The 25,513-nt window shown below is 37.2% G+C and overlaps 1 protein-coding gene across 10 annotated transcripts in view; it reads right to left on the reverse strand.

Annotated features, from left to right (window-relative positions):
* The window catches only part of MLLT10 (MLLT10 histone lysine methyltransferase DOT1L cofactor), a 245,652-nt gene that overhangs the window by 135,949 nt on the left and 84,190 nt on the right, over positions 1-25,513 (reverse strand). For all 10 annotated transcript variants that reach the window (XR_003796058.1, XR_003796057.1, XM_029239223.1 and 7 more), the window contains 4 exons: positions 20,968-21,077; positions 6,159-6,262; positions 2,856-2,949; positions 858-953 (listed from right to left, as the gene is read on the reverse strand). Coding sequence is in view for 8 of the 10 variants with exons in the window: in XM_029239223.1 (XP_029095056.1) it covers positions 858-953; positions 2,856-2,949; positions 6,159-6,262; positions 20,968-21,077 (404 nt within the window). In the remaining 2 variants the exon portion in view is untranslated. The remainder of the gene's footprint in view (positions 1-857; positions 954-2,855; positions 2,950-6,158; positions 6,263-20,967; positions 21,078-25,513) is intronic.

Consider the following 25,513-nt stretch of genomic DNA (forward strand, 5'->3'; position numbering starts at 1 on the left):
TGAAAAAAGAAACAAATTCTAACCAAATTCCTAAGTATTTACAAACATGAAAATGTTAAGTGATTTAGTTTTTCACACAATCTGTAGAAATATCTTCCAAACTAGTTTATACCAACTGTTTAAAAGTAATATTCTTTCCTGATTGAAGAAGTCCTTTGTATCTTCACTTTGTTGAAAACAATCCATAGCAGTATCCTTTTCCTATGTGGGCAATATGTCCTATGAATGATTCTACAGTACTTATCATTAGTTTACTAAAAATTACTCATATCCTTTACAATAAGTAAAAATGTAAGCAGAAAACAGGTAAGTCAGAAGAAGACAGATTAGTATTAGGCAAGCTTTTAGTGTTTTAATTAAAACAATATTCTCAAACAAATGGTATGACATTTGGTCATTAAAAAAAATAATAAACCATTAGTACCACTGGGGAAAAAATAACAGTCAAGAATATATAGAACTTCAAAATTGTTCTATATTATAAAGGGAAAAGGCTGATGAGATTTTTACTTACATGTGAAATAATCAGTTAATAATATCTAGCAACAAACCATTATTGCTAAAGTTACCCAAAGATTTCAAAAGATGACCAGAGTAACACATGCAAGAAATCCCTCACGTGCCTTCAATAAAGTTTTCAATATTTCAAATTTTCAGTTGAAATGGGTACAACCATATTCACAAATATGGCATATTATTTTAAACCTACTCTTTGACTTAATACTCTGTATTAGCCAAAATTTTTCAGTATTTCAATGTTTTCATTCAGCTATCAAGAAACTTAATTTTATCTAAAAACGGGAAAAAAATCTATTAAGTAGATGTGCTACATATTTAGCAACAACAAATCCACTTACTTTTTTCTCTTTCTCATGATGTTTATCCTGAGAGTGAGAGGAAGAATCACTTAAACTTTGATCATATGACCTATTACATCCCCGTTTGCTCTTTTTCTAAAAAAGAAAATATGTATACATATAGGTATATGTATATAAAATTTGAAATCTTTTGTTAGGTTTAAACCAATTCAAGTGTGAAGTACTATAAAATGTCTACTGAAGGAAAAAGAAAGTCTATTTCAAACTATATACTCCAGGCACCATCCATATATTATATATTGCATTATAAAGGAAAATATAACCCTAAATCTAAGATTAATGCCATGTTTTTGTACGTTTATTAAAAAGTGTGAAAACAGACTATACTTTCAAACAAGCAGTAGCTTATTTGTCATTTTATTACAAAACCACCTCATTAAAGAGATCAACTATAGTTTTCAACGTCTGGTTTAAAAAACTAAAGATGTTTCAACCAAAAATGGAGAATGCCATATTGAAAAAGGATGCCAAGACTAGAAGAAAAGAAAAGAAAATATCTGAAGAGTTACTTTATGCCACTAGGAAAAGCAAGAAGCCTTTTAATCTCATACGTTCAGTATTAAGGCATACGATTTTCTAAAAATTTGTCTCTGCAGTTCATATAGAAAAAAAAAAATGAAAGGAAATGTCAGCATTAGATCCATGCATTTTTCAAAGCATTACTAAAACTATTACACATTTCTATTTAAAATACTTACACAGATTCATAATAAAGTATGACAGAGTTACTGGAGGTGTTAAAATTTGGTGGTACCATAACTAGTTTAAACTAAAGTGACTATAAAAGATGATCAAATTCCATGCAAACGTAGATCTTATACAATCTTATTAAATTATTAAACAGATGTTTCCCCCAACCACCAAATGGAATAACAGCATATTAATAAGTAACAATGAAAAAATTCTATTTACGCAAAGGTCAAAATCCACTTTCATTATTTCTATATTTTATCTACATCATCTCTGATTTAGAAAATGAACATTCCAATGTGGTTTTAAAGCAAATTTTCAATTTTACTATCTCAAGATTTCTCTTAGAACACTTCAATGTTCTTTGACAGTCATTAAAATAAATCAAAGTCTTCAATATTAAACAATATATATGTACAATCTTAAATATTTTATATGCATGAACCAGAATACTGGAGTCATGAATTGCTCATTTCTTAAGAAAGGGGCCCCTAATGATATTATTTATTTTTAAAAAAGAAAGAAATAGCCCTATTCCCAGGGGAGAGGTAACAATAAAAAATAACAATGAGACACTAAAGAAAAACAAAGAAGCCTTATATTTTCAGTATACAAATCTGATACCTCTAAAGACTGAGAAATAGACAATGGGGCATTAAGGAAATATTGATCTGTCAAAGGAACATGGACACAAAATACATAATGGTTAATCAAATAATACTAACTCATCCATGCTACTATGTGACAGTAAAGAGTGATCAAATCTAAAATATTTCCAAAGTTGTATTTAAATATATTTTTCTCAAGATCTTTTAACCAAGGAGTTACAAAAGAGCCTTGTTTCAGGTTTACTATCTCCAAGTAAATAAAAATGAAAATAAATAATAAAATGGGTAATAGTAATAAAGCAAAAAGATGAGAAACAAGTGATAATCACAAAATACATAATCAAACATCAAAAATTAAATTAACTGAAAACGGTGGTAAATTACAGAGTTCTTTACACATTTGTATTTTCTACTAAATGTATACCAACATTTACTATTAACTATTAATATATATTCTAAAGTAGAATATTCACCTTTATAAATGAACCCAAGCAAAACAAAATCTTTTAAAATTACTAGAGCTTTTAATTCCCAACAAAGAACACGCTAAGCAAACTTAATCTGAAGCACAAACCACCAAAAGGAGTAATGGCTATTATGCCTTTTCTATAAAAGACTCAACTCTATTGTCAAAACCAATTATTATCATTTTAAAATTAAATTCAAGACAAATTCTTACCAGCTTACTGAAATGGTATTTACAGTAGCCACAGTATTGGACGTTATCTGCACCATTACCTTCTTCTTCACAAAGTAGTCCTGCAAACTGAGCACTGAAAAAGAAAGCCAAGTATATCAACAAAATTTCAAACCATGGTGTGCGTATATATATCTATATATATTATATATATATATATATATAAAACTTAAAATTCACTTCCAAGCATGTAGGGTTTATAAGAAAACCTTACATCTCCTAAGAGAAAAAGGGAAAATAAAAGGCTTTATTCTAGCTGAGACCAAGAACATTTCATCCCATCCTATGACTGATATATTTTTAAAGTTATATACATGGTTTAAAATAAACTTTTTATCCATCTCTAGCAAGGATGAAGATTTATTCACGTTTTATGTCACCAAGTAGACATCAAATTTCTTTTAAGATATCTCCACACCCCAAACTTAACACTTCATTTTACTTTTTCAATCTCTATCACAGGTACAACTGGAAAGGCCAGGCGTCTAAAGGGCTGACATGACATATGATGCAGATTACATACTGTTAGAAGGAAAATGCTTCAAGTTATACCATAGTACAGTAGGTAAGAGAAATGTAAACTGTGTTTTTCTAGTTAAAAACAATGGAAGAAATGGAACTGAAACCTAAAGCTATGATATTCATATTTTTAAAAAACACAAAGTGCTAAAGTTTAGAATCATTATCTTGTCAATTTGACCTTCCACTTTTAACATTCCAAAATTAAAGTACTAGTATGTATCTCATACCCAAAAAAGGTCTTTCATCTTTGGAAATTTAAATACAATATTAAGAGAATTCTTTTTATTTTTTATTGAGGTATAGCTGAATTACAATGTTGTGTTAATTATTGAGGTACTACAGCAAAGTGACTCAGTTATACACATATGTACATTCTTTTCCACTATGGTTTATCACAGGATACTGAATATAGTTCCCTGTGCTATACAGTAAGACCTTGTTGTTTATCCATTCCATATATACCAGCTTGCATCTGCTAATCCCAAACTCCCAATCCATCCCCCTCCCCCTTGGAAACCACCAGTCTATTATCTACGTCCCTGATTCTGTTTCTGTTTCATTGATAGGTTCATTTGTGTCATGTTTTAGATTCTACATATAAGTGATATCATATGGTATTTGTCTTTTTCTTTCTGAATTACTTTGCTTAGTATGATAGTCTCTAGTTGCATCCATGTTGCTACAAATGGCATTCTTTCATTCCTTTTTATGGCTGAGTAGTATTCCACTGTGTGTGTGTGTGTGTGTGTGTGTGTGTGTATACACATCTTCTTTATCCATTCATCTGTCGATGGACATTTAGGGTGTTTCCATGTCTTGGCTATTGTGACTAGTGCTGCTATGAACGTAGGGGTGCATGTATATTTTTGAATTATACAGTTTTGTCTGGATATATTCTCAGGAGTGGGAATGCTGGATCATATGGTAATTCTAGTTTTAGTTTTCTGAGGAACCTCCATACTGTTTTCCACAGTGGCTGTACCAACTTACATTCCCACCAACAGTGTAGGAGGGTTCCCTTTTCTCTACACCCCCTCCGGCATTTGTTATTTGTAGACTTTTTAATGATGGCCATTCTGACTGGTGTGAGGTGGTACCTCATTGTAGTTTTGATTTGCATTTCTCTAATAATTAGTGATTTGAGCATCCTTTCACGTACTTAGTGGCCACCTGTATTTCTTCTTTAAAGAAATGTCTCTTTAGGTCTTCTGTCCATTTTTCAATTAAGAGAATTTAAAAGAAACAAAAATCTTTTCCATGGGACTTCTCTGGTGGTCCAGTGGCTAAGACTCCATGCCACAGGGGGCCCATGCCGCAGGGGGCCCAGGTTCAATCCCTAGTCAGGGATTTACATCCCACATACCACAACTAAAAGATCCCGCATGCCACAACTAAAGATCCAGCAGGCTGCAATGAAGATCCTGCATACCGCAACTAAGACACAGCGCAGCCACAAGAATAAATAAATACTAAAATATATATTTTTTCCATTCCCCAAAAGTAATCTAAAATGGACTTCATAAATCCACATACTAAAAGCTCAGGAAATAAAGCCTGTTCCTATACTGGCTGATAAATATAGACTGATTTTTAAAATTAATAACTATATGAGTTATTCCCAAACTTTTACTTTTTATTTTATTTATATTTTTTTGGCCGCACAGCATGTGGGATCTTAATTCCCCAACCAGGGATCGAATCCGTGCCCCTTGCAGTGGAAGCGTGGAGTCCTAACCACTGGACTACCAGGGAAGTCTTGCCAAACTTTTAGTTTTAATTGTTGTCTATTATGTTGAATGTTTTGTTTTAGGATAATTTGTGCTTTTGAAATTTTATGCTCAAAAAAACATATAAGTACAAGTTTTAGTATCAATTTACACTGCGTCCAAAAATTTAGTAACACGTGTTAAGAACAATAATAATGTTCACAATTTTTGCCCTGAAGTCCGACTCCATGGAACTGTGCCCACTTCATAGTAAATACTCAATACATAATAGCTAATAATTATCATTAGTTACTATTCTAAGGAAATTACACTTATGTTTGTTGAATGCACAAAATGTTCTTTACAGCACCACATATTATAAAACAATTTGGAAACAATGTGTCTCAAATTGGTGAAACATTAAATAAAATACTAACATTTGATAGGATATAATGCAGCCATTTCCATGTTGCTAGTGGACTATATCATCTTACCAAAATTTTTGGTGAAAAAATTATCAAAAAACAATGTTACATTTAAACTGTGATTTTAAAAAAGTATGCAACAAACAGGTACATGGATAAAAACTGAAAAGAAACATGAACAAAATAAAACTAGAATGTTATTTAAAAAAACGTTTAAGTAACTTTTTAAGGAACAGCCACTATAATACTGAGAATGATGGCGATCGCTTTTTTTTCCCCTCTTGAAACACAGACAGTGAAAAAATGCTATCATTCATTAAATCCTTACTAGTATTTCAGGTATTGCACTAAATTTATCTACATCAGCTCTTTTAATCCTAATGACAAATCCAAGGGTAGGTAACCAACAGAAGTATTTTAAACAAAATGTAACTGAATAAGTCACTAGAACCAGGGTCCACCTACTGGACTCTGGTAAATACACTCAATTATTAGAATTATCTTTATTACAGTATATATAAACATAGACACTATCCCAACAAAATTTACTTTAATAATATTTGGGTACCTAAGTTTTTAACTTACAAGGTATTCCCAATTTCACTTCTGTACAATGACAGAAACATACTTACCATGTCACATGGAAAGCCTGTCGACATCCATGTTTATTACATGTCATGCAAGCACCAGTGGCTGCTTTGCTTTCTCTTCCTTGTTCATCACAAATGTAGCAAGTCTTAGGGTAAAGAAACAAAACAAATTGAAAAGAAAACAAAAACTTTAGGAGTGCTTCACACAAATAAGGATTTTATAGTTATCTTCAGAAGTCAAGATCAGGTTTACTATCTAACCTACTCCAAATCATGAATTCATTTTTTTTCTGACTGTAATCTAATTTTTCCACACATGAAAACATCAATACAGACATAAACGGTCCTAGTACGATTTCACAAGGCAGTGTTTCCTTAGACTCAAAAACCCCACAAGATAAGAAGAATCTTCACAGGAACTGAGGCCAGGGGGCAGGACACAGCCTACCCCACCTCAGTATTAATATACTCCTCCTCACCAATATTTAACTGATTCCTGTAACAAAGGTGTAAAAAGAGGTTTGCTTTCTTTTCTGCTGGAAGTAACCATAAATAAAGGAGGTTGATACAGGAAGTTGGGACTTAGAGGTGAAGGACAGTCCTAAATGAGTGAGCAAGGTTTAGGTCATTCCAACTGTCCACAAGAATCCCACATGACCTATCATTCAGCCCTGCCAACGTGACAAAATAGGCCTGGGAGGAAGACACTTTAGGAGATCAGAGATGTCCCCAAGAGGTATTGGCCAATGAACACTCCCAGCAACTTTGACATCTATCTGGTCCTTCACCCAGTTGAAAATAGCTGATAGACAGTACCACATTTTCATGAAAGACTAAATTATAAAAATGGCAATCTACAAGTGTATAATTAATAAAATTATCAACTGACTGTAAGTTGAGTATACAAAAATTAATGCCTAACTACATATACTCAGATGATACAATTCTAAAAAGAAACCAATTTCTCAACAGTAACAAGGTATAACCCAGCAAACTTCAATAGGACCACATGTATTTTTAAATTTGGAGAAGTTTCCCCCACTATGCACTGTGGTGCCAAATAACACCGTTCAACAATATTGATAAGAACACAGTTTCAAAAAAAGAGTAATATATAGTAAAGTCAGGTAAATGAATTTCAACTCCTCTGCTGAAAGACATGGATTCAGACTGAACTGAATTACAAAAATTATTTTATATCTCTAAAAAGTAAAATCCTTAGTCACAACAAAACTAACCTAGACACACTGAATAAGAGCATCTCTAGAGACCTCCCTGGTGGTCCAGTGGCTGAGAATCTACCTTCCAATGCAGGCGACGTGAGTTCGATCCCTGCTTGGGGAACTAAGATCCCATGTGCCACGGGGCAACGAAGCACACGTGCCACAGCTACTGAGCCTGCACGCTCTACAGCCTGCGCCATAACTAGAGAGAAGCCTGCGCGCCACAACTAGAGAGAAGCCCAAACACCACAACAAAGAGCCTGCTCGCTGCAACAAAACTAAGCCCACATGCTGCAACTACTGAGCCCATGCACTCTAGAGTCCACGTGCCACACTAGAGAGAAGCCCACTAGCCGCAACAAAAGATCCCACATGCCGCAACTTAGACCTGATGCAGCCAAATTAATTCATTAATTAATTAATTTTTAAAAAGAGCATCTCTAACTGTTCAAATTACCAGAAGGCAATATCAATTACAATGGAAGCATTTAACATACATCTTTCAGCCTATAAATGATCAATAAAATTTTAAAAAGAAAAGTACAGAGCAGATTGAAACAGTAACTTTTTTTAAATTAATTTATTTATTTTTAGCTGCATTGGGTCTTCGGGGCTGTGTGCAGATTTTCTCTAGTTGCAGTGAGCGGGGGTTACCCTTCATTGTGGTGCACAGGCTTCTCATTGCAATGGCTTCTCTTGTTGAGGAGCACAGGCTCTAGGCGCATGGGCTTCAGCAGTTGTGGCACGCAGGCTCAGCAGTTGTGGCTCATGGGCTCTAGAGCGCAGGCTCAGCACTTGTGGCACGTGGGCTTAGCTGCTCCACGGCATGTGGGATCTTCCCGGACCAGGGCTCGAACCCGTGTCCCCTGCGTTGGCAGGCAGACCCCCAACCACTGCACCCCCACAGAAGTCCCGAAACAGTAACATTTTAAATGGCAAAATTCAGGGAAAATATGCAAATAGGCCTCAAAGAATATCTCAGTAACTTCCAACAGAGCTGACAGTGAAAAGACACCATCATTTGACCACTCAATAAAACTAAAATTATGACAGATTTTTTTTTTTAAAGAAGTTAGGCCTTCCAGTCTTCTGAAATACCAGAGTGAAGAGGTCCACGGATCCTCTCCTCAGTAAATTAACCATTTCATAGGTGAAAAAGAACCATTTAAAGTCTCTGTATAGAATAAGCTACAAGGATATACGGTACAACACAGGGAATATAGCCAATATTTTATAATAACTATAAATGGAATATAACCTTTAAGAATTATGAGTTACAAAAAAAAAGAATTATGAGTTACTATATTGAAAATCTGTAACTTACATGGTACTGTATATCAATTACACTTCAATAAAGAAAAATAATAAAGTCTCTGAAAATTGTCCTGAAGACATGCAGAAAGCAGAATATTTTACCCAAGACAATCTACTAAATCTCAATAAGAACAGTGAGAGCCGGTGGCATTTGGGCCATGATCTGCCCCCATCACCGCCACCGCCACCACCCCCACATACTGCTTCCTGTGAAGGAAGTTCCTTTCTGGGTGGCGCTGTCAAGAAGATGAGGGCTCCCTCTCTCCACAGATCCTAGTCTAAGGCTACAATTTTACCCAAGGAGGGCCAGGTCTCCAGTGACTCTCATACTACTACTCATCCTGGTAGCTCCCACTCATAGCCTCCCACCCTAAAAACAGGCCAAGATTCCTGGGGCCCTATCATTCCTCCCCCAGCTTGCTAGCAGAATGGAAGTTCCATGCTAGGAGGGATAAGCTGGGCTACTATACCCTTCCCTCCTTCCAGCACCCTGTCAGAGTACACGTGCCTCTTCAGGAGAAGCAAAGTGCTGTCACCATCCCCAGCTCCAGAGCACTAGTGCAGAGGTTCTGTCTCTACAAGGAGAAGGAAGACTCATTCTCTAGAGGGGCTACTATCTAAAATGTCTAATTTTGGGGGAGTTCCCTGGTGGTCCAGTGGTAAAGAAACCGCCTTCCAATGCAGGGGACGTGGGTTCGATCCCTGGTAGAAGAACTAAGACCCCACATGTTGCAGGGCAATTAAGCCCACATGCCACAGCTATTGAGCTCACGTGCCTCAACGAGAGAGCCCACGTGCCGCAAACTACAGAGCACACACATCACAACTAGATAGAGAGAAAGAAAAAATAAATAAAACCGGCACACCACAATTAAAGACTAGTTGCGCGCCACAACTAGTGAGGAACCTAAGCAGACCACGTGCCTTAATGAAAAAGATCCCACGTGCCTCCACAAAGATCCCGTGTGCCACAACTAAGACCTGACGCAGCCAAAAAAATAAATAAAATAAAATGTCTAATTTTCAACAAAAAATTATAAGACATGCAAAGAAAGATAAAAGTATGACCCATTTGTAAGAAAAAAAAAGCAGGCATCAATAACTGTCTTTGCGGGGAACCAAGATGTTGGACTTAGGAGACCAAAACCAACCAAATTTTAAAATTCACTAAAAGGGGGGCTTCCCTGGTGGCGCAGTGGTTGAGAGTCCGCCTGCCGATGCAGGGGACACGGATTTGTGCCCTGGTCCGGGAAGATCCCACATGCCGCACAGCAGCTAGGCCCGTGAGCCATGGCCGCTGAGCCTGCGCATCTGGAGCCTGTGCTCTGCAACGGGAGAGGCCACAACAGTGAGAGGCCCACGTACAGCAAAAAAAAAAAAAAAAAAAAAAAAAACCTCACTAAAAGGGCTCAATAGTAGAGTTAAGTTGGCAGTAGGGAAAGAATCAACTTTAAAAATAGATCAATAGAGATTTTACAATCTAAGGAACAGATTTTTTAGATCATACTACCTAAAGAACAGTTTCAGAGAAACGTGGTATGCCATTAACTGCATTAATAGTTGTGTAATGAGAAAATCGGGAGAGGAAAGAAAAGGATAGAAACTTTACCTGAAGAAATAATGGCTGAAAACTTCCCAAATGTGATGAAAAACAATAACCTACACATCCAAAAAGCTCACCAAACTCCATACAGGATAAACACAAAACAGATGGACACTCAAAATGCTAAAAGGCAAAATAAAGAGAAAATCTCGAAAGCGAAATGAGGGAAATATATCATCAAATACAAGTAAACCTGAGGTTTCATTAGGAATAAAATAGGGGACAGAAAGCAGTGGAATAACATTCAAAATGCTGAAAGAACAAAACTATCAGCCAAGAATCCTATATCCAGAAGAGCTATATTGCAGAAATAATGGCAAAATAACATTCTCAGACCCAAAAAAACTGAGATACTTTGTTGCTCCAAACCTCACTAACAAGAACTACAAAAAGAAATTCCTTAGGCTAAAATTAAGTGACACTAGACAGTAATTGCAATCCACACAAAAAAACAAAGAGTTCCTCGATAAAGCTGAAATTTTAAAAAATAAATATATAGGGCTTCCCTGGTGGCTCAGTGGTTGAGAGTCCGCCTGCCGATGCAGGGGACACGAGTTCATGCCCCAGTCCAGGAAGATCCCACGTGCCGGGGAGTGGCTGGGCCCGTGAGCCATGGCCACTGAGCCTGCGCATCCAGAGCCTGTGCTCCGCAACGGGAGAGGCCACAACAGTAAGAAGCCCGCGTACCGCAAAAATAAATAAATAAATAAATATATAGACCAATTAAAAAACAAAGAAAGAGTTCTGACAAAGGTAATTATATACAAAATGATAAAAGATAGTATGATGAGATATTTCTTTCTCATTCTCTTAATTTAAAAAGCAATCACATAAAACAATGTCCATAAATTGTATTGTTGGGACTATAACATATAGAAATGTAATATATGTGACAATGACGACACAATGAAAGAGAGTGGGAATAAGTTATTTTGGAGTAAGGAAATAACACGAGATGGTAACTGGAACCCATAGGAAGAAATGAAGAGAAATAAAAATGGTAAACAGGAAAACACTCTATAAATATATCTGTGGTCTTCATCTCTTAGCTTCTTTAAAAAATATAAGATTATATAAAGCAATAATTTTCACTACTTTGGGGCTTGTAGTATATATAGAGACATGATATCTATAATAATAATAGCACAAAGGTGGAGAGGAAAGAAGTAAAATGAATGCTATAAATTTTCTATATCTTACTGGAGTTAAGTAGATTCTGGTAAGTTAAGATGAATATTGTAAGCCCTAGAGCAACCACTAAGAATATAACCCAAGAAAATATAATTTAACAATCATGAAAGGAATGAAAACGGTACACCAGAAAACATCCACTTATAAACATTAAAGAAGGTAGTGTACAAAGAGAAAAAACAAAGTAGTCACAAGACAAAGAAAACAAATTAAGGGACTTCCCTGGTGGCGCAGTGGTTGAGAATCTGACTGCCAATGCAGAGGACACAGGTTCAATCCCTGGTCTGGGAAGATCCCACATGCCGCAGAGCAACTAAGCCTGTGCGCCACAACTACTGAGCCTGCACTCTAAAGCCCGCGAGCCACAACTACTGAAGCTCATGCACCTATGGCCTGCACTCTGCAACAAGAGAAGCCACTGCAATGAGAAACTCACGCACCACAACAAACAGTAGCTCCTATTGGCCTCAACTATAGAAAGCCCACGGACAACAACGAAGACCCAGCACAGCCAAAAAAACAAAAAATTGCTGTTAATAAAAAAAAGTAAAAAAGAAAACAAAGTAAAACGGCAGATGTAAACCCAACCACATTAATAGCACTGAACATGAAAATAATCCAATCAAAAGGCAGAGACTGCTTAACTGAATTTAAAAAAAAAAGTTCCAGGCTTCCCTGGTGGCGCAGTGGTTGAGAGTCCGCCTGCCGATGCAGGGGACATGGATTCGTACCCCGGTCCGGGAAGATCCCACATGCCGTGGAGTGGCTGGGCCCGTGAGCCATGGCTGCTGAGCCTGCGCGTCCGGAGCCTGTGCTCCGCAACGGGAGAGCCCACAACAGTGAGAGGCCCGCATACCGCAAAAAAAAAAAAGTTCCATATGCCATCTATAGGATGCATACTTTAGATCTGAAGACACAAGTAAGTTAAAAGTAAAACGATGAAAAAAGATATACCATGCAAAAGGCAAGCAAACACAAGGCAATGCATACTTTAGATTTGAAGACACAAGTAAGTTCAAAGTAAAAGGATGAAAAAAGATATACCATGCAAAAGGCAAGCAAATACAAGTGGTTTATTATCAGACAAAAAAATAGACCGTTGAGGGACTCCCCTGGTGGCACAGGGGTTAAGAATCTGCCTGTCAATGCAGGGGACACAGGTTCGATCTATGGTCCAGGAAGATCCCACATGCTATGGTGCAACTAAGCCCATGTGCCACTACTATAAATAAATTTATTTTTAAAAAAAGAAAAATAGACTATTGAGAGAGATTTTGTAATAATAAAACAGATATAACAATTATAAGCATATATACATGCAACCAACAAGAGCTTCCAAGACACATGAATCAAAGGAGGAAAAAAGTGATTTGCAAATTTTAAATTTCGCAATTAAATAGCTATTGGATCGAGAAGAAAAATTATAAACTAACTTGAGGATTATTTAGAAAATGATCCCAAACAACAAAATCGCATCTAAATAAAATGTCAAGTACGTGAATAAAGCTATACTCAGAGGCAAACTTATAGCCTGAAAACTTTCATTTTAAGGGGGGAAAAAGTCATAGTTTGACCTAATATTTTGAATAAAAGAAACTGTTCATATCAAAAGGATTCAGGGGCCAAATTCCAACTCTACCTAAAAAGTAGAGAGCTGAAAGAACATCACTCTAAACCTATCAAGAAAAAGCCATTTAAACTATAAAACCCACAACTTTTCTTGAAACTATGAAAGATTTGCACCTGCAAAGGCAACCAAATAGTTTGAAATCCAAGGGCAGACACACTCTCTCCTTCAGCTGCCTAAAAACCACAAGACACTCAGACTATCCACTAACGACAGAGCAAGGGAAGAAAATGTGGAGGAAGACATGCAGATAAGAAACCAGCTAAAATTTTAACAAATTGCTCAAGGCTGATTGTGGGCTACTGCAGTAGTACAGAACCACTGGAACCACAGACAGGAGTTCACACTCACTCACAGGCTCTACTCCATGAAGATTTACAAGGAGCTCTTGGGGAAGACTGGAAGCAAGGAGACAAAACAACCAGAAAGAATCTCCCTTGGTGGTGCAGGCATGAAGGAGAGGATCAGGTGCCACTGAGGCAAAGATATGAAATCCCACCTCGTGCCCAGACACTACTCTCAAAAGCCCTGAGCGTCTGGGGGATTGGCAGCAAATCCTGTCACACCCAGGGCATAAGTAAAGACCCATGATGGCTAGGAGGACAAAGGAGAAAATCTTTTACCCCTAAACAAGGGGCAGGAAAAATTCCTGACCCCAGGATCTGTTATCGGAGATCTTCTAGCACTTGGGGAGAGACAGGAAGCTGTCTCCCTCCCAAGTCCTTCCACAGATGTAAAGTCTGCCAAAGGCAGGAGGCAATGAATTGGTGAAACCCTGAGGCCCAGATATACAGAGCCCACCAAGGACTGAGGCTGGACCAAAACAACCAAGAAATCAAAAGCCCAAAACATCAAATAATAAACGACAGTAGTCTAGCACTAACAGGTGGGACAAAAGTGTGGTAAAAGGAAGAGCACAGAAAGAAACCAACCTCTGTGGCACCAAATCACCCAATATTCCAGCCCTCAACCTAAACATAAGGTATCATTAGAGGAGGATGAAGGGGCAGGGCCACCCCAATGGACTCAGAAAACAGATCATCAAGCCACAGAGAGAGGTCACACAATGTTACTTCCACCACACTTTATTAGCCAAAACAAGTTACAGAGCAGCCTACATACAAGAGATGAGGTATTTACTTTTGGTACGAATGTAAACTGGTGCAGCCACTATGGAAGACAGTATGGAGGTTCCTTAAAAAACTAAAAATAGAGTTAACCTATGATCCAGCAATCCCACTCCTGGGCATATATCCAGAGAAAACTATAACTCAAAAAGACACATGCACCCCACTGTTCATATTTACAATAGCCAAGCAGCACTATTTACAATAGCCAAGACATGGAAGCAACATAAATGTCCACCATTGACATATAAATGGATAAAAAACATGTGGGGTGTGTGTGTGTGTGTGTGTGTGTGTGTATGTACACACACACACACACGCACACCTCACATGGGGGATAAATTTGGAATTGGGGATTAACGTATACACACTACTATATATAAAACAGGTAAACAACAAGGACCTACTGTATAGCACAGGGAACTATATTCAATATCTTGTAATAACCTATAACAGAAGAATCTGAAAAAGCATATATATGTATGTATGTGTATACAGACATAGATATAACTGAATCACTTTACTATACACCTGAAACCAACACAACTTTGTAAATCAACTATACTTCAAGAAAAAAAAAATTCTTAATAGCTTTCCACATCTATTCCTCTGGAAAAAAGATAAAGGGAAGTTGGGCTAGCAATTTCTAAGTTTTCCTCTACCGTTATCCTCTTATAGTTCAATGACACCATGTTTTACAGTATTTTTGGTTTGTTTGGTTGGTCTGTTATGATCCTTCCTATACTTATAAACACTCATTCCTTCGTGGCCATTCAGTAAATAAAAGCTATTCAAAAGGATAAATCCAGGATATACCCATCATCTGCCAACTCCTCTCTATGGAAATTGCAGCTTTCTAAACTAAATGCTTCCTTGACTCTAAAGAACACAAGACCACCCAAAAAAGTTCCCAAATGTCTATGTTGCCCCAATCTTCCCATTTCTTAAAAATTATTGAAACGTAATTAAAGGTAACATATGCCACTCACATTTATTAACAAAATGTATGTTAGTGAAATAAGGAATTGATACAAGAAAATATGAGAGGTCAAAAAATAAAAACAAGAATCTGATGACAAATGGTACAGAAACTGGCCACTATATATATAATGACGTGGAAATTTTAACAAAATAAGTCAACACAGTGAGTTCTCTGCAACTGGATATACTATCCAAATAGTCTAGAAATTTTCCTTTTTTTCTTCTAAATCCTACAGTGTTCCAGCCACACAGGATTTATTATTCTCTGAACTGCCTAGCACCTCCCCTTTGTACCTATTACCCTAATTTATGCTACTTTCTCTGTCTAGAATTATTATTTGATTCTTTCTTCCACAGGTCAAATTTCTTATTATCATGCACAGCCCTTATATAATATCTTTGTGTGCCTTATTCAATTCCTTAGACAAAAATAATCCCTCCTTTCAGTATGTTCCATAATACTCTATTCAGATTTATTATTTATAATCTCTTATTATTTTCATACATTGTAGTTATATATTTACTTGACTGTGTAAGTGTCACATGGAGATAAACCCTGTATTTTATGAAACTCTGAACTCTTAGCGTCTAGCACAATGCAAAGCAGGTCCATTTTAAGTGCCCAATACATTTATTAATACATTTATTAATAATCTCCACATTATCCTTTACTACCACTCATTAAGGACTGATGTATTCCAGGGGAGCTCCCTGGCAGTCCAGTGGTTAGGACCTGACACTTTCACTGCCATGGTCCAGGTTCAATCCCTGGTCAGGGAACGCCCCCACACACCCCCCAAAGAGAAAAAAAAGATTGATGTCTTCCAAAATGCAACAATCCATTTTCCCATTGTTCCTATCATTTCAGAATTCCATGTCCCCTATTAACCATGCTGAATATTCACGAACAGAATATTATTCTTTTTAAGGTTAACTATACAGACCAACAACCATAAGAATCCAAGAAACATATAAGGAAAAAATTTGACAGAGAGATACACCATGCTTCTGGAAGGGGAGATTCAATATTCCAAAAAGATCAATTTTTCCCCAAAATAGTATTTCACTGCAGCACCAGTAAAATTAAAATTGTATTGTTACTCCTAAATGTTCATCTAAAAAAAGAAATACATGGCAATATTTGTTCTACCATGTACCAAGATGTATTTAAAGCCATAATAATTTAAAACAGTGTGGTACTAGAATAAGAATAGAAAGACACATCAATGGAACAGAAAAAATGTCAAGAATAGCCAAGAATTTAATAATGATTCAAACAGTATTTCAAATCACTGTGCAAAACATAGATTATTCAATAATAGTGCTGAAAAGGTTGACTAAACCACATGGGAGGGGAAAAATTACACACACATCTCACCATATTCTAAAATTAACTCTAACTGAATAGAAGATTTATACCTAAATTAATTCATTCTGCCTCTATACTCCCTCCCTTACTTCTTGAGTACTTTAGTCTTAAAGCCATGAGCTGGGGCCAAGCATGCTAGCATCTATCCTGGGAAGGAAGGGGCAGGCCAACTCAACTATCAGAGCCCCAGTAGTGTTGGCGCTCATGAGAGTGTTGGGGGTTGGGGTGGAGGTAGTGTCCAAGTGAGTTGTAAGAACCTGAGCAAAGTTAGCAAAATGAGGGGAGAAGGGGTAGTTCTGGACTGAAGCTGGGTGTCAAACCCCCAAAATGGTTTAAAAAAATAAAGGCAGACATGCAGGGAAGCAGCAGCAACCCAGAGTGAGGTCTGAGCCTGAACATGGTTAGGCTGGCCTCTGTATTATGGGATGGCAGCAACAGAAGATTTGTCAATATAAGAGAGAATGATCAAATAAATATATTGAGGATAATGGGAGTCAGGTTTCTCATTGTCTGGCATGAGAGTCATAACACAAAAACAAAAAAACATTAGAATGAACCCTGTGCTGTTGAATTAGGTTTAGGGAAATTACTAGGAAATTCCTAGGAGTTTATGGTTCAATAAATAAATAGATACAAAGACAGACAGATACAGAAATACACACAGATATGTTTGTATTTAATACATAAATCCATATACTAAATCAGAAGTATCTATGTGACCTCACCAACTTCAAAATATAAATAAGATATAGATGTGAATGTGCATTTATCTCTGCATCTATACACACTGAGAGGGCCTGGAAGTAGCAGCATCCTAATAACAATGAGCACACCTAGTGTCCACTTTGGTTTCTAAATGCCATTCTCACCTAAAACAAATCAAGGCTCCCTGGAGAAATGTTGTTCTAGGGCTAAGACAAGGAATGGTTCAAGATGTGCCTAGAACATACTGTCATGTCAGAAGTAAAGAAGTGCTCAAACAATGATAGAACCATGTCAAAAGACACAGGAACCCACATGAAGAGGTCCCACTGGCCAAACCTGAGACAATATGAACATCACAATAAGTGACAGTAATGGGGAATGACCCATTAAAATAAAATATTAACGTGTAAGTCAATATTAGTCCATACTAATACAAATAATTGAGGAGTGGAGAAAGCTTTTCCTTAAAATGGAATGCCACCTGATGAATGTAAAAGATGGAATTAGGAAACCACCACTTGCCATCAATCTAATAGACTAATTAAGCAAAGAAACAACAATGAATGCTAAAATTAGTGAGTAAAAGGCACAAGGAACAAGATATTTACATAAAAAGTACTTCCCGGGGCTTCCCTGGTGGCGCAGTGGTTGAGAGTCCGCCTGCCGATGCAGGGGACACAGGTTCGTGCCCCAGTCCAGGAAGATCCCACAGGCCGCGGAGGGCTGGGCCCGTGAGCTATGGCCGCTGAGCCTGCACGCCCGGAGCCTGTGCTCCGCAACGGGAGAGGCCGCAACATGAGAGGCCTGCGTACCGCAAAAAAAAAGAAAGTACTTCCCCACAAAATGCTTACTGATTATAAAGGGAATAAAGATTAACCTCCCAGTGGAGAAATCTTGGAGACACTGCCTTAACCAAGTGATCAAGGTAAAATCACCAGTAATGGGAAAAGCTGAAATCATGTACCACCTGACAGGATGCACTGAGAAGAACATAGCATCGTTTCCGTGATATTCCTGCCAAAAACACATAATCTGAATTTAATCATGTGGAAACATTATAAAAATCCATTCTACAAATAACTGGCCTATACCATTCAGAAGTATCAAAGTTATGAGAATCAGAGAAAGACTGAGTTACTATTCAGGAGACCTAAGAGACAAAAAGCAATCTGTGATCTTTTTGCTATGAAAGGGAAAAAAGAAAACATGAATGAAAATTAGGCAAATAATGATGGGGTCTCTGGATTAGACAGTAATAATGCATAAATGTTAATTTCCTGATTTTGGCTGTATTCTGGTCATGCAGAAGAAAGTCCTTCTTTATAGGAAATACAAACTAAAGCATTCAGAGGTGTCGGTGTTATATGATAAATTACTCTCAGATGGTTTAGGAGAGGAAGAAGTCTTTGTACTATTAATGCAACCTTAATTTAAGTTTGAAATTATTTCAAAATTGAAAGGAAAAAAACAAGTATTTTTAGAAATGAATTTTGAAAGTACTAAAAAAATAGTTAGACATTAGTGTAGAGAAACATTTCCTTTGCATGGCAACAAAGGCAGAAACAATAAAGAGTAATTGTGTAAATTACATAAAAATTTTAAACTTCAAACTAGAAGAAATTAACCTGCTAGAATACAGAAGAAATTAACCTGCTAGAATACCGACAACAATAAAAACCATCAAGACTTAATGAAAAATAAAAAGAAAATGTTACGTTATGGCCAAAAGCATTCACAGCAAGTATATAAGAATAAAGAATAACATCTCCAATATAAAAAACATTTTGTAAGAAAAAATTAAAACATCACAATATTAAACTGAACGAAGAGCTATTCAAGATCAATTAACAAACATGAATAACCTTTTTAAAAAACTTTAAAATATCTAACCTTACCAATATTCAAAGAAAATCATTCAAACACTAATATTTTTCACTAAAAAGAATAGCAAAGCCTGTTTTAATGGTAATATACAGTGCATTTAACAGGATATAAGATTATGTGCAATCTCACATATAACTAGTGTGATTAATAAATGAGAAACTACATTCTAGAACAACTTCACACAATATATTTACTGAAGCCTCCAAAATGTTCATACTCTTTTACACAGAGATTTGGCTGGTATGTACATGCCAAACACCAAGTGAGGCTCTTCAACAAGAAGGCGTTCCTAAGGCGTTCCTAATAAATTATATTTTATCAAAACTAATAATACTTTGTATTAGATGCTAAATATCCGCTAGAAATAATGGCAAAATATAATTTATTAACACAAAATGATGTTCAGGGTTATTAAGTTTCAAAAACAGAACAGTATGAGCACTATGATCCAAACTTTTTACAGTTATATAGTATATGTAAAAATGCACACAAAAAAGATTTTAGATGATTTCTGTCTCGCATTTTCCTATTTTTTCTCCATTATTTTCCATTTTTTTTAATAAATACTAACGACCTACATTACAAAATGTTTAGTATTTTGAAACCTTAGAACTGGCTGCAGTGACACTTTCTTCACCAATGGAATAAATCAACAGGTACCTTTAGTTAAAAATGGTAACACTATATTTAAAGACACAGTGGTTAATAGAAAAAAATCATCCAATAATATGCAAAAGAGAATGAAACAATAATATAAATGTACTAAATTAATAAAAAGATACAGGAAAAAAGTGAACATTAACTAAAGTTTTTAAAAAAGGCAACAATAGGGCTGCCCTGGTGGTGCAGTGGTTGAGAGTCCGCCTGCCGATGCAGGGGACGCAGGTTCATGCCCCAGTCCGGGAGGATCCCACGTGCCGCGGAGCGGCTGGGCCCGTGAGCCATGGCCGCTGAGCCTGCGCGTCCGGAGGCTGTGCTCCGCAACGGGAGAGGCCACAGCAGTGAGAGGCCCACGTACCGCCAAAAAAAAAAAAAAAAAAAAAAAAAGGCAACAATAAAAATCCTATCTCAGGGGAACAAAATAATGTGGAGAGGAGAGATGAGCAAATAATATTCTGTGATAGGATTATTTTTAAGACAGGATGTGTAGCATCGTAATGAATATTATACCAAATAATGATTAATTCAAATTTAACAGATCCTCAATGTCTGAAAGAACACAAAAGTTAGTAATTCTTAAAGAACAAATCTAAGGACTTCCCTGGTGGTCCAATGGGTAAGACTCTGCGCTCCCAATGCAGGGGGCTCGGGTTCGATCCCTGGTCGGGGAACCAGGCATACATGCATGCTGCAACTAAGAGTTCACATGCCACAACAAAGAAGTCTGCATGCTGCAACTAGGAAGTCCACATGCCGCAACTATAAGATTCCACATACTGTAACTAAAGATCCTGCATACTGCAACGAAGATCCCAAGTGCCACAACTAAGACCTGGTGCAGCCAAAATAATAAATAAATATTTTTTTTAAAAAAAGAACAAATCTATACAGATTAAAATGTTAGAAGCTTAAATACTTAGGTTAATGTAAAAGGTAATATAGTTTTGTTTGTGTGTGTTTGTTTTGTACTCCTGTGACCTTAACAACATATTTTAATACTTGTAGTTTACCACAGTAATTACACTTTTTCCAAATCAATGGAGGCATTTAATTTAAATTTTTTAATGAAGGGCTGTAATAAAACAAAATTTTAAAATTCCTTTATGCTTCCCAGTTTTAAAACAAAAAAATTATATTCAAACATCAATAAAATAATATCTACTATACCTTATTATAACGATCATGTGGCACAGACTGTAAAACAATTGGCTCCATTGTTGAAACATTGGCAAACTGTACCTCTGGAATATACAGGGCACAAACCACATGAGCCCAACCTAAAAATAAACAAAAATAATGTCATTTTTCCATTTTTCAATAAAGCTTTTTCAAAGATAAATTAAATTATTAACTTTATGAACAGGTCCCTTAAATGTCCATTTTAGGAAATGCACAACAAAAACATTAACAAATTATCATTACTGACTGATCATCAAACCACTACTGATAAGACTCTTAGTCGTTTCTCCAGTTAATACACACAGTAACACAAATAAACAGAAACTTTTTTTTTTTTTTTTTTTTTTGGCTGTGCCACAAGGCTTGCTGGATGGATCTCAGTTCCCCGACCAGGGACTGAACCCGGGCCACAGCAGTGAAAGCCCAGAATCCTAACCACTGGACCACCAGGGAACTCCCCAAGGGAAATTTTTTTCTTTTCTTTTTTGGCTGTGTTGGGCCATCGTTTCTGTGTGAGGGCTTTCTCTTGTTGCGGCGAGAGGGGGGCCACTCTTCATCACGGTGAGCGGGCACTCACTGTCGCGGCCTCTCTTGTTGAGGAGCACAAGCTCCAGATGCGCAGGCTCAGTAGTTGTAGCTCACGGGCCTAGCTGCTCCGCAGCATGTGGGATCTTCCCAGATCAGGGCTCGAACCCGTGTCCCCTGCATTGGCAGGCAGAACCTCAATCACTGCGCCACCAGGGAAGCCCCCCAAGGGAAATTTTTAATTCAGATGCTGGCACTGACACTTTTCATAAGAGTAAACTGAATAATTCAGATCAATAATTCCTCTGAGAACCACTATAGAAGTATGAAGTTTTGGGACTTCCCTGGTGGTGCAGTGGTTAACAATACAACTGCCAATGCAGGGGACATGGGTTCGAGCCCTGGTCCGGGAGGATCCCATACGCTGCGGAGCAACTAAGCCCACGTGCCACAACTACTGAGCCTATGCTCTAGAGCCCACAAGCCACAACTACTGAGCCCGTGTGCCACAACTACTGAAGCCCACGTGCCACAACTACTGAAGCCCGGTGTGTAAAGCCCTGCTCCGCAACAAGAGAAGCCACTGCAATCAGAAGCTCACACACAGCAACAAAGAGTAGCCCCTGCTGGCTGCAACTAGAGAAAGCCGGCGCACAGCAACAAAGATCCAACTCATCCAAAAATTAATTAATTGATTAATTTTAAAAGTATGAAGTTTTATAGCTGAAAACCTATAATAAAAATTTTAATACTTTAAATCTTAAATGTCAGTATTAAATTTTTAACTGTTATACAAATGTTGACATTTTAAACACTAATACTAACAATCATTGTTCTACTATTTTAATATTTCACTTAAAATATATTAACAATTTATCAATTTAAATATTAATATTAAATGCTGTTTCTTTTAATTTTCAAAATGTGACTAAAGGTATCAAAGAGCTGATGTCATAGTAAGGAATTACTGGGCCAAAACTTGAAAAGGATGGAAGTCAAGGGAGTTAAGTACAACTTTTGACCATTCTGTCACCCAGGGGACATTTGCCTAGTTCAAAGAAAGCAGCTGAGAGAGTAGAAGGTACTTCTGACAAACTCAGAAGGCTGAAAGTACAGGGATCTACGTCCATAGACAACTAAGGGAAAAGAAAAACACTAGTAAATCCCTTCCCTCTTTCAGCTGTAACACTGAGGGGCTGCAAGCCAGGAATGACAATAAACTAAAAGTACATAGGCCCACCCAGAGACTGCAGCTGGGCTTTGATCATCTCAAACTCTGAAATTTGACTCACATAACCCTAAATTACAAGTGCCCCCAGACACCAGACAGAAACTAATATACATCCTCTTTAGAGGAAAACAATGTCATTTTGGCTACAAATAATTTCTAATACTAGTTCATTACCATTTTCGGCACAATGAAAAATACTAAACACATGAGAGTCAAGACAACATGAATGAAAACCAGCAGAAACATGAAGATCAAAACATATTTGTATTTTGGAGTTTCAGATACAGACATTTATAAAAAGTATGTTTATTATGTTCAAATACACACAACACAAAATTTAAAATTTCTTCAAAGAACTGAAAACTCTAAATCAAAAATTATAGAAGTAAAAACAAAAATTATAAAATCAATAAATGGGATTAACAATGGCTTAGACATAGCTGAAAACAGAATTAGAACAACAAAATAGGTCAGAAGAAAATATTCAGAACATTAACACAGAAGTATGAAAAATAGGGCTTCCCTGGTGGCACAGTGGTTGAGAGTCCGCCTGCCGATGCAGGGGGCGCGGGTTCGTGCCCCGGTCCGGGAAGATCCCATATGCCGCGGAGCGGCTGGACCGTGAGCCATGGCCGCTGAGCCTGCGCATCCGGAGCCTGTGCTCCACAACGGGAGAGGCCACAACAGTGAGAGGCCCGCGTACCGCAAAAAAAAAAAAAAAAAAATGAAAAATACAAAAAGACAGGAAACGAAAACAACATGATGGGCAGGCCTAACACACATGTAATTAGAGTCCCAGAGAAATGTGAGAGGGAAAAAAATGGTACAAAAGCAATATTTAAAATGATAATAACTGGGACGTCCCTGGTGGTCCAGTGGTAAAGAATCCACCTTACAGTGCAGGGGACGCGGGTTCAATCCCTGGTCAAGGAACTAAGATCCCACATGCCGTGGGGCAACTAAGCCAACGCGCCACAACTACTGAGTTCATGCGCCTCAACTAGAAAGCCCGTGTGCCGCAAACTACAGAGCCCACACGCTCTGGAGCCCGTGCATCGCAACTACAGAGCACACACGTCCTGGAGCCCGTGCATCACAACTACAGAGCTCACACGCCCTGGAGCCTGTGTGCCACAACTAGAGAGAAGCCCGCACGCCACAACAAAGAGTCCAAGCAACGCCACGAAAGACCCCGCATGCTTCAACAAAGATCCCGCATGCCTCAATGAAGATCCCGCATGCCGCAACTAAGACCCAACGCAGCCAAAAATAAACACATAAATAGATATAGATAGATAAATAAATAATAAATCTTTTAAAAAATGGTAAGAACTAAAAACTTTCTAAAACAGAAGAAAGATGGCAAGTCATAGACTGAAGAACCACAATAAATCCCAGGGTAAATAAATATAAATCCACACATAGGCACATTAATAAAACTACAGAAAACCAAAAAGAGAAATAAAAATCTTAATATAACCCAAAGGGAAGTTATCACTAAAAGAACTGGATAAATAACAAAGCCAAAAAATATCTCTAAACAAATTTCCATTAAAGGGAATACCAAACAATTTTCCTCGGGCAGAAAACAATGACCCAAGAAGTAAGCTCCAAGATGAAGGGGAAAATGAAGCATGATAAACATGCAGGTACTTTTGATAGATTATTGGCTGATATAACAACCATAATACCTCCTTTCACTTAAAATACATATGACTGCTTACATCAAAAGTTAAAATGCTGTCTTGTAAAGTTTTCAATGTGTGTAAAACTATAACAAAGATTGGGGAAGGAGCAGGTAAAAGAGATCTATACAGTTTCAAGGTTTCTACATTTTGTGTGAAGTGGTACACATAGTAGACTGAACTTATTTGTATGAAATTTGTAATCCCTGGAGCAACCACTACACAGATATTAATACTTGTATATACAGAAAGAGATATGGCCCAAAAGGTAATTTAATTTACAATTAAATTTAAATGCAATATTAAATAACTGCATTATTAAACTGATTAAAATGCAATGTTAAAAATATTCATTATAATCACAAATAAGGAAGAAAAGAGGGAACAGAAGAATAATAAAATAAGAGAAAAAAATCAAGGCTAAGGAGAAATAGTAGGAGATTGGTCAAGATGGAATAACAAGGACCAAATTTATCCTCCTGCATAAAACAATACATACCCCACACACTCAAAAAAAAAAAGAAAGGACAAAATAATTTAGACAGTGGTTCTCAAGATACCTGTGTATCAGCTACAGAAAGACAACAATCTCAAAGAGGTAATAGACAAATGAGGTGAGCCCTCTGTTTGCCCCCTCTTAATGTCTTGAGAGTTCTTCCAGGCCAAGACTCAGGGAGAGAAACTGAGGCCAAGCCCAGGACACTCTCAAAGTATAGGAGATGGGTGAGACCAAGAAAGCTAAAATTGGCAAAGCCAAGTACCAGAAATGAAAGCCCTTCAGAGAGAGAACACTCAAAGACAGAGAAAGAGAAACAGCACTACATAAGTATTAAACAGAGAACATGTGAGTAGAGAAATTACCTGAGGCTGGAAAAAGAACCAGCCAAAAAGATTAGAGCGAACAGTATCCAGCTGGCACAAAGGTCTAGGAACAGTGCCTGTTCCCTGAGCCAGACTGGAAAAACTCCCAACTCACAGGGCTTTCACTGGGTAAAAGACTCATAAAGGTCTTGCCTCAGTAGTGGGAATAAGTACCCCTAGACTGAGCACTGCTCTGGACCCACTGAATAAATCATAAGAGCAGGACCTGAAA

Source organism: Monodon monoceros, unplaced genomic scaffold (genome assembly GCF_005190385.1).
Source record: "Monodon monoceros isolate NGI ecotype Baffin Bay Population unplaced genomic scaffold, NGI_Narwhal_1 Super_Scaffold_21, whole genome shotgun sequence".
NCBI classification, from domain to species: domain Eukaryota; kingdom Metazoa; phylum Chordata; class Mammalia; order Artiodactyla; family Monodontidae; genus Monodon; species Monodon monoceros.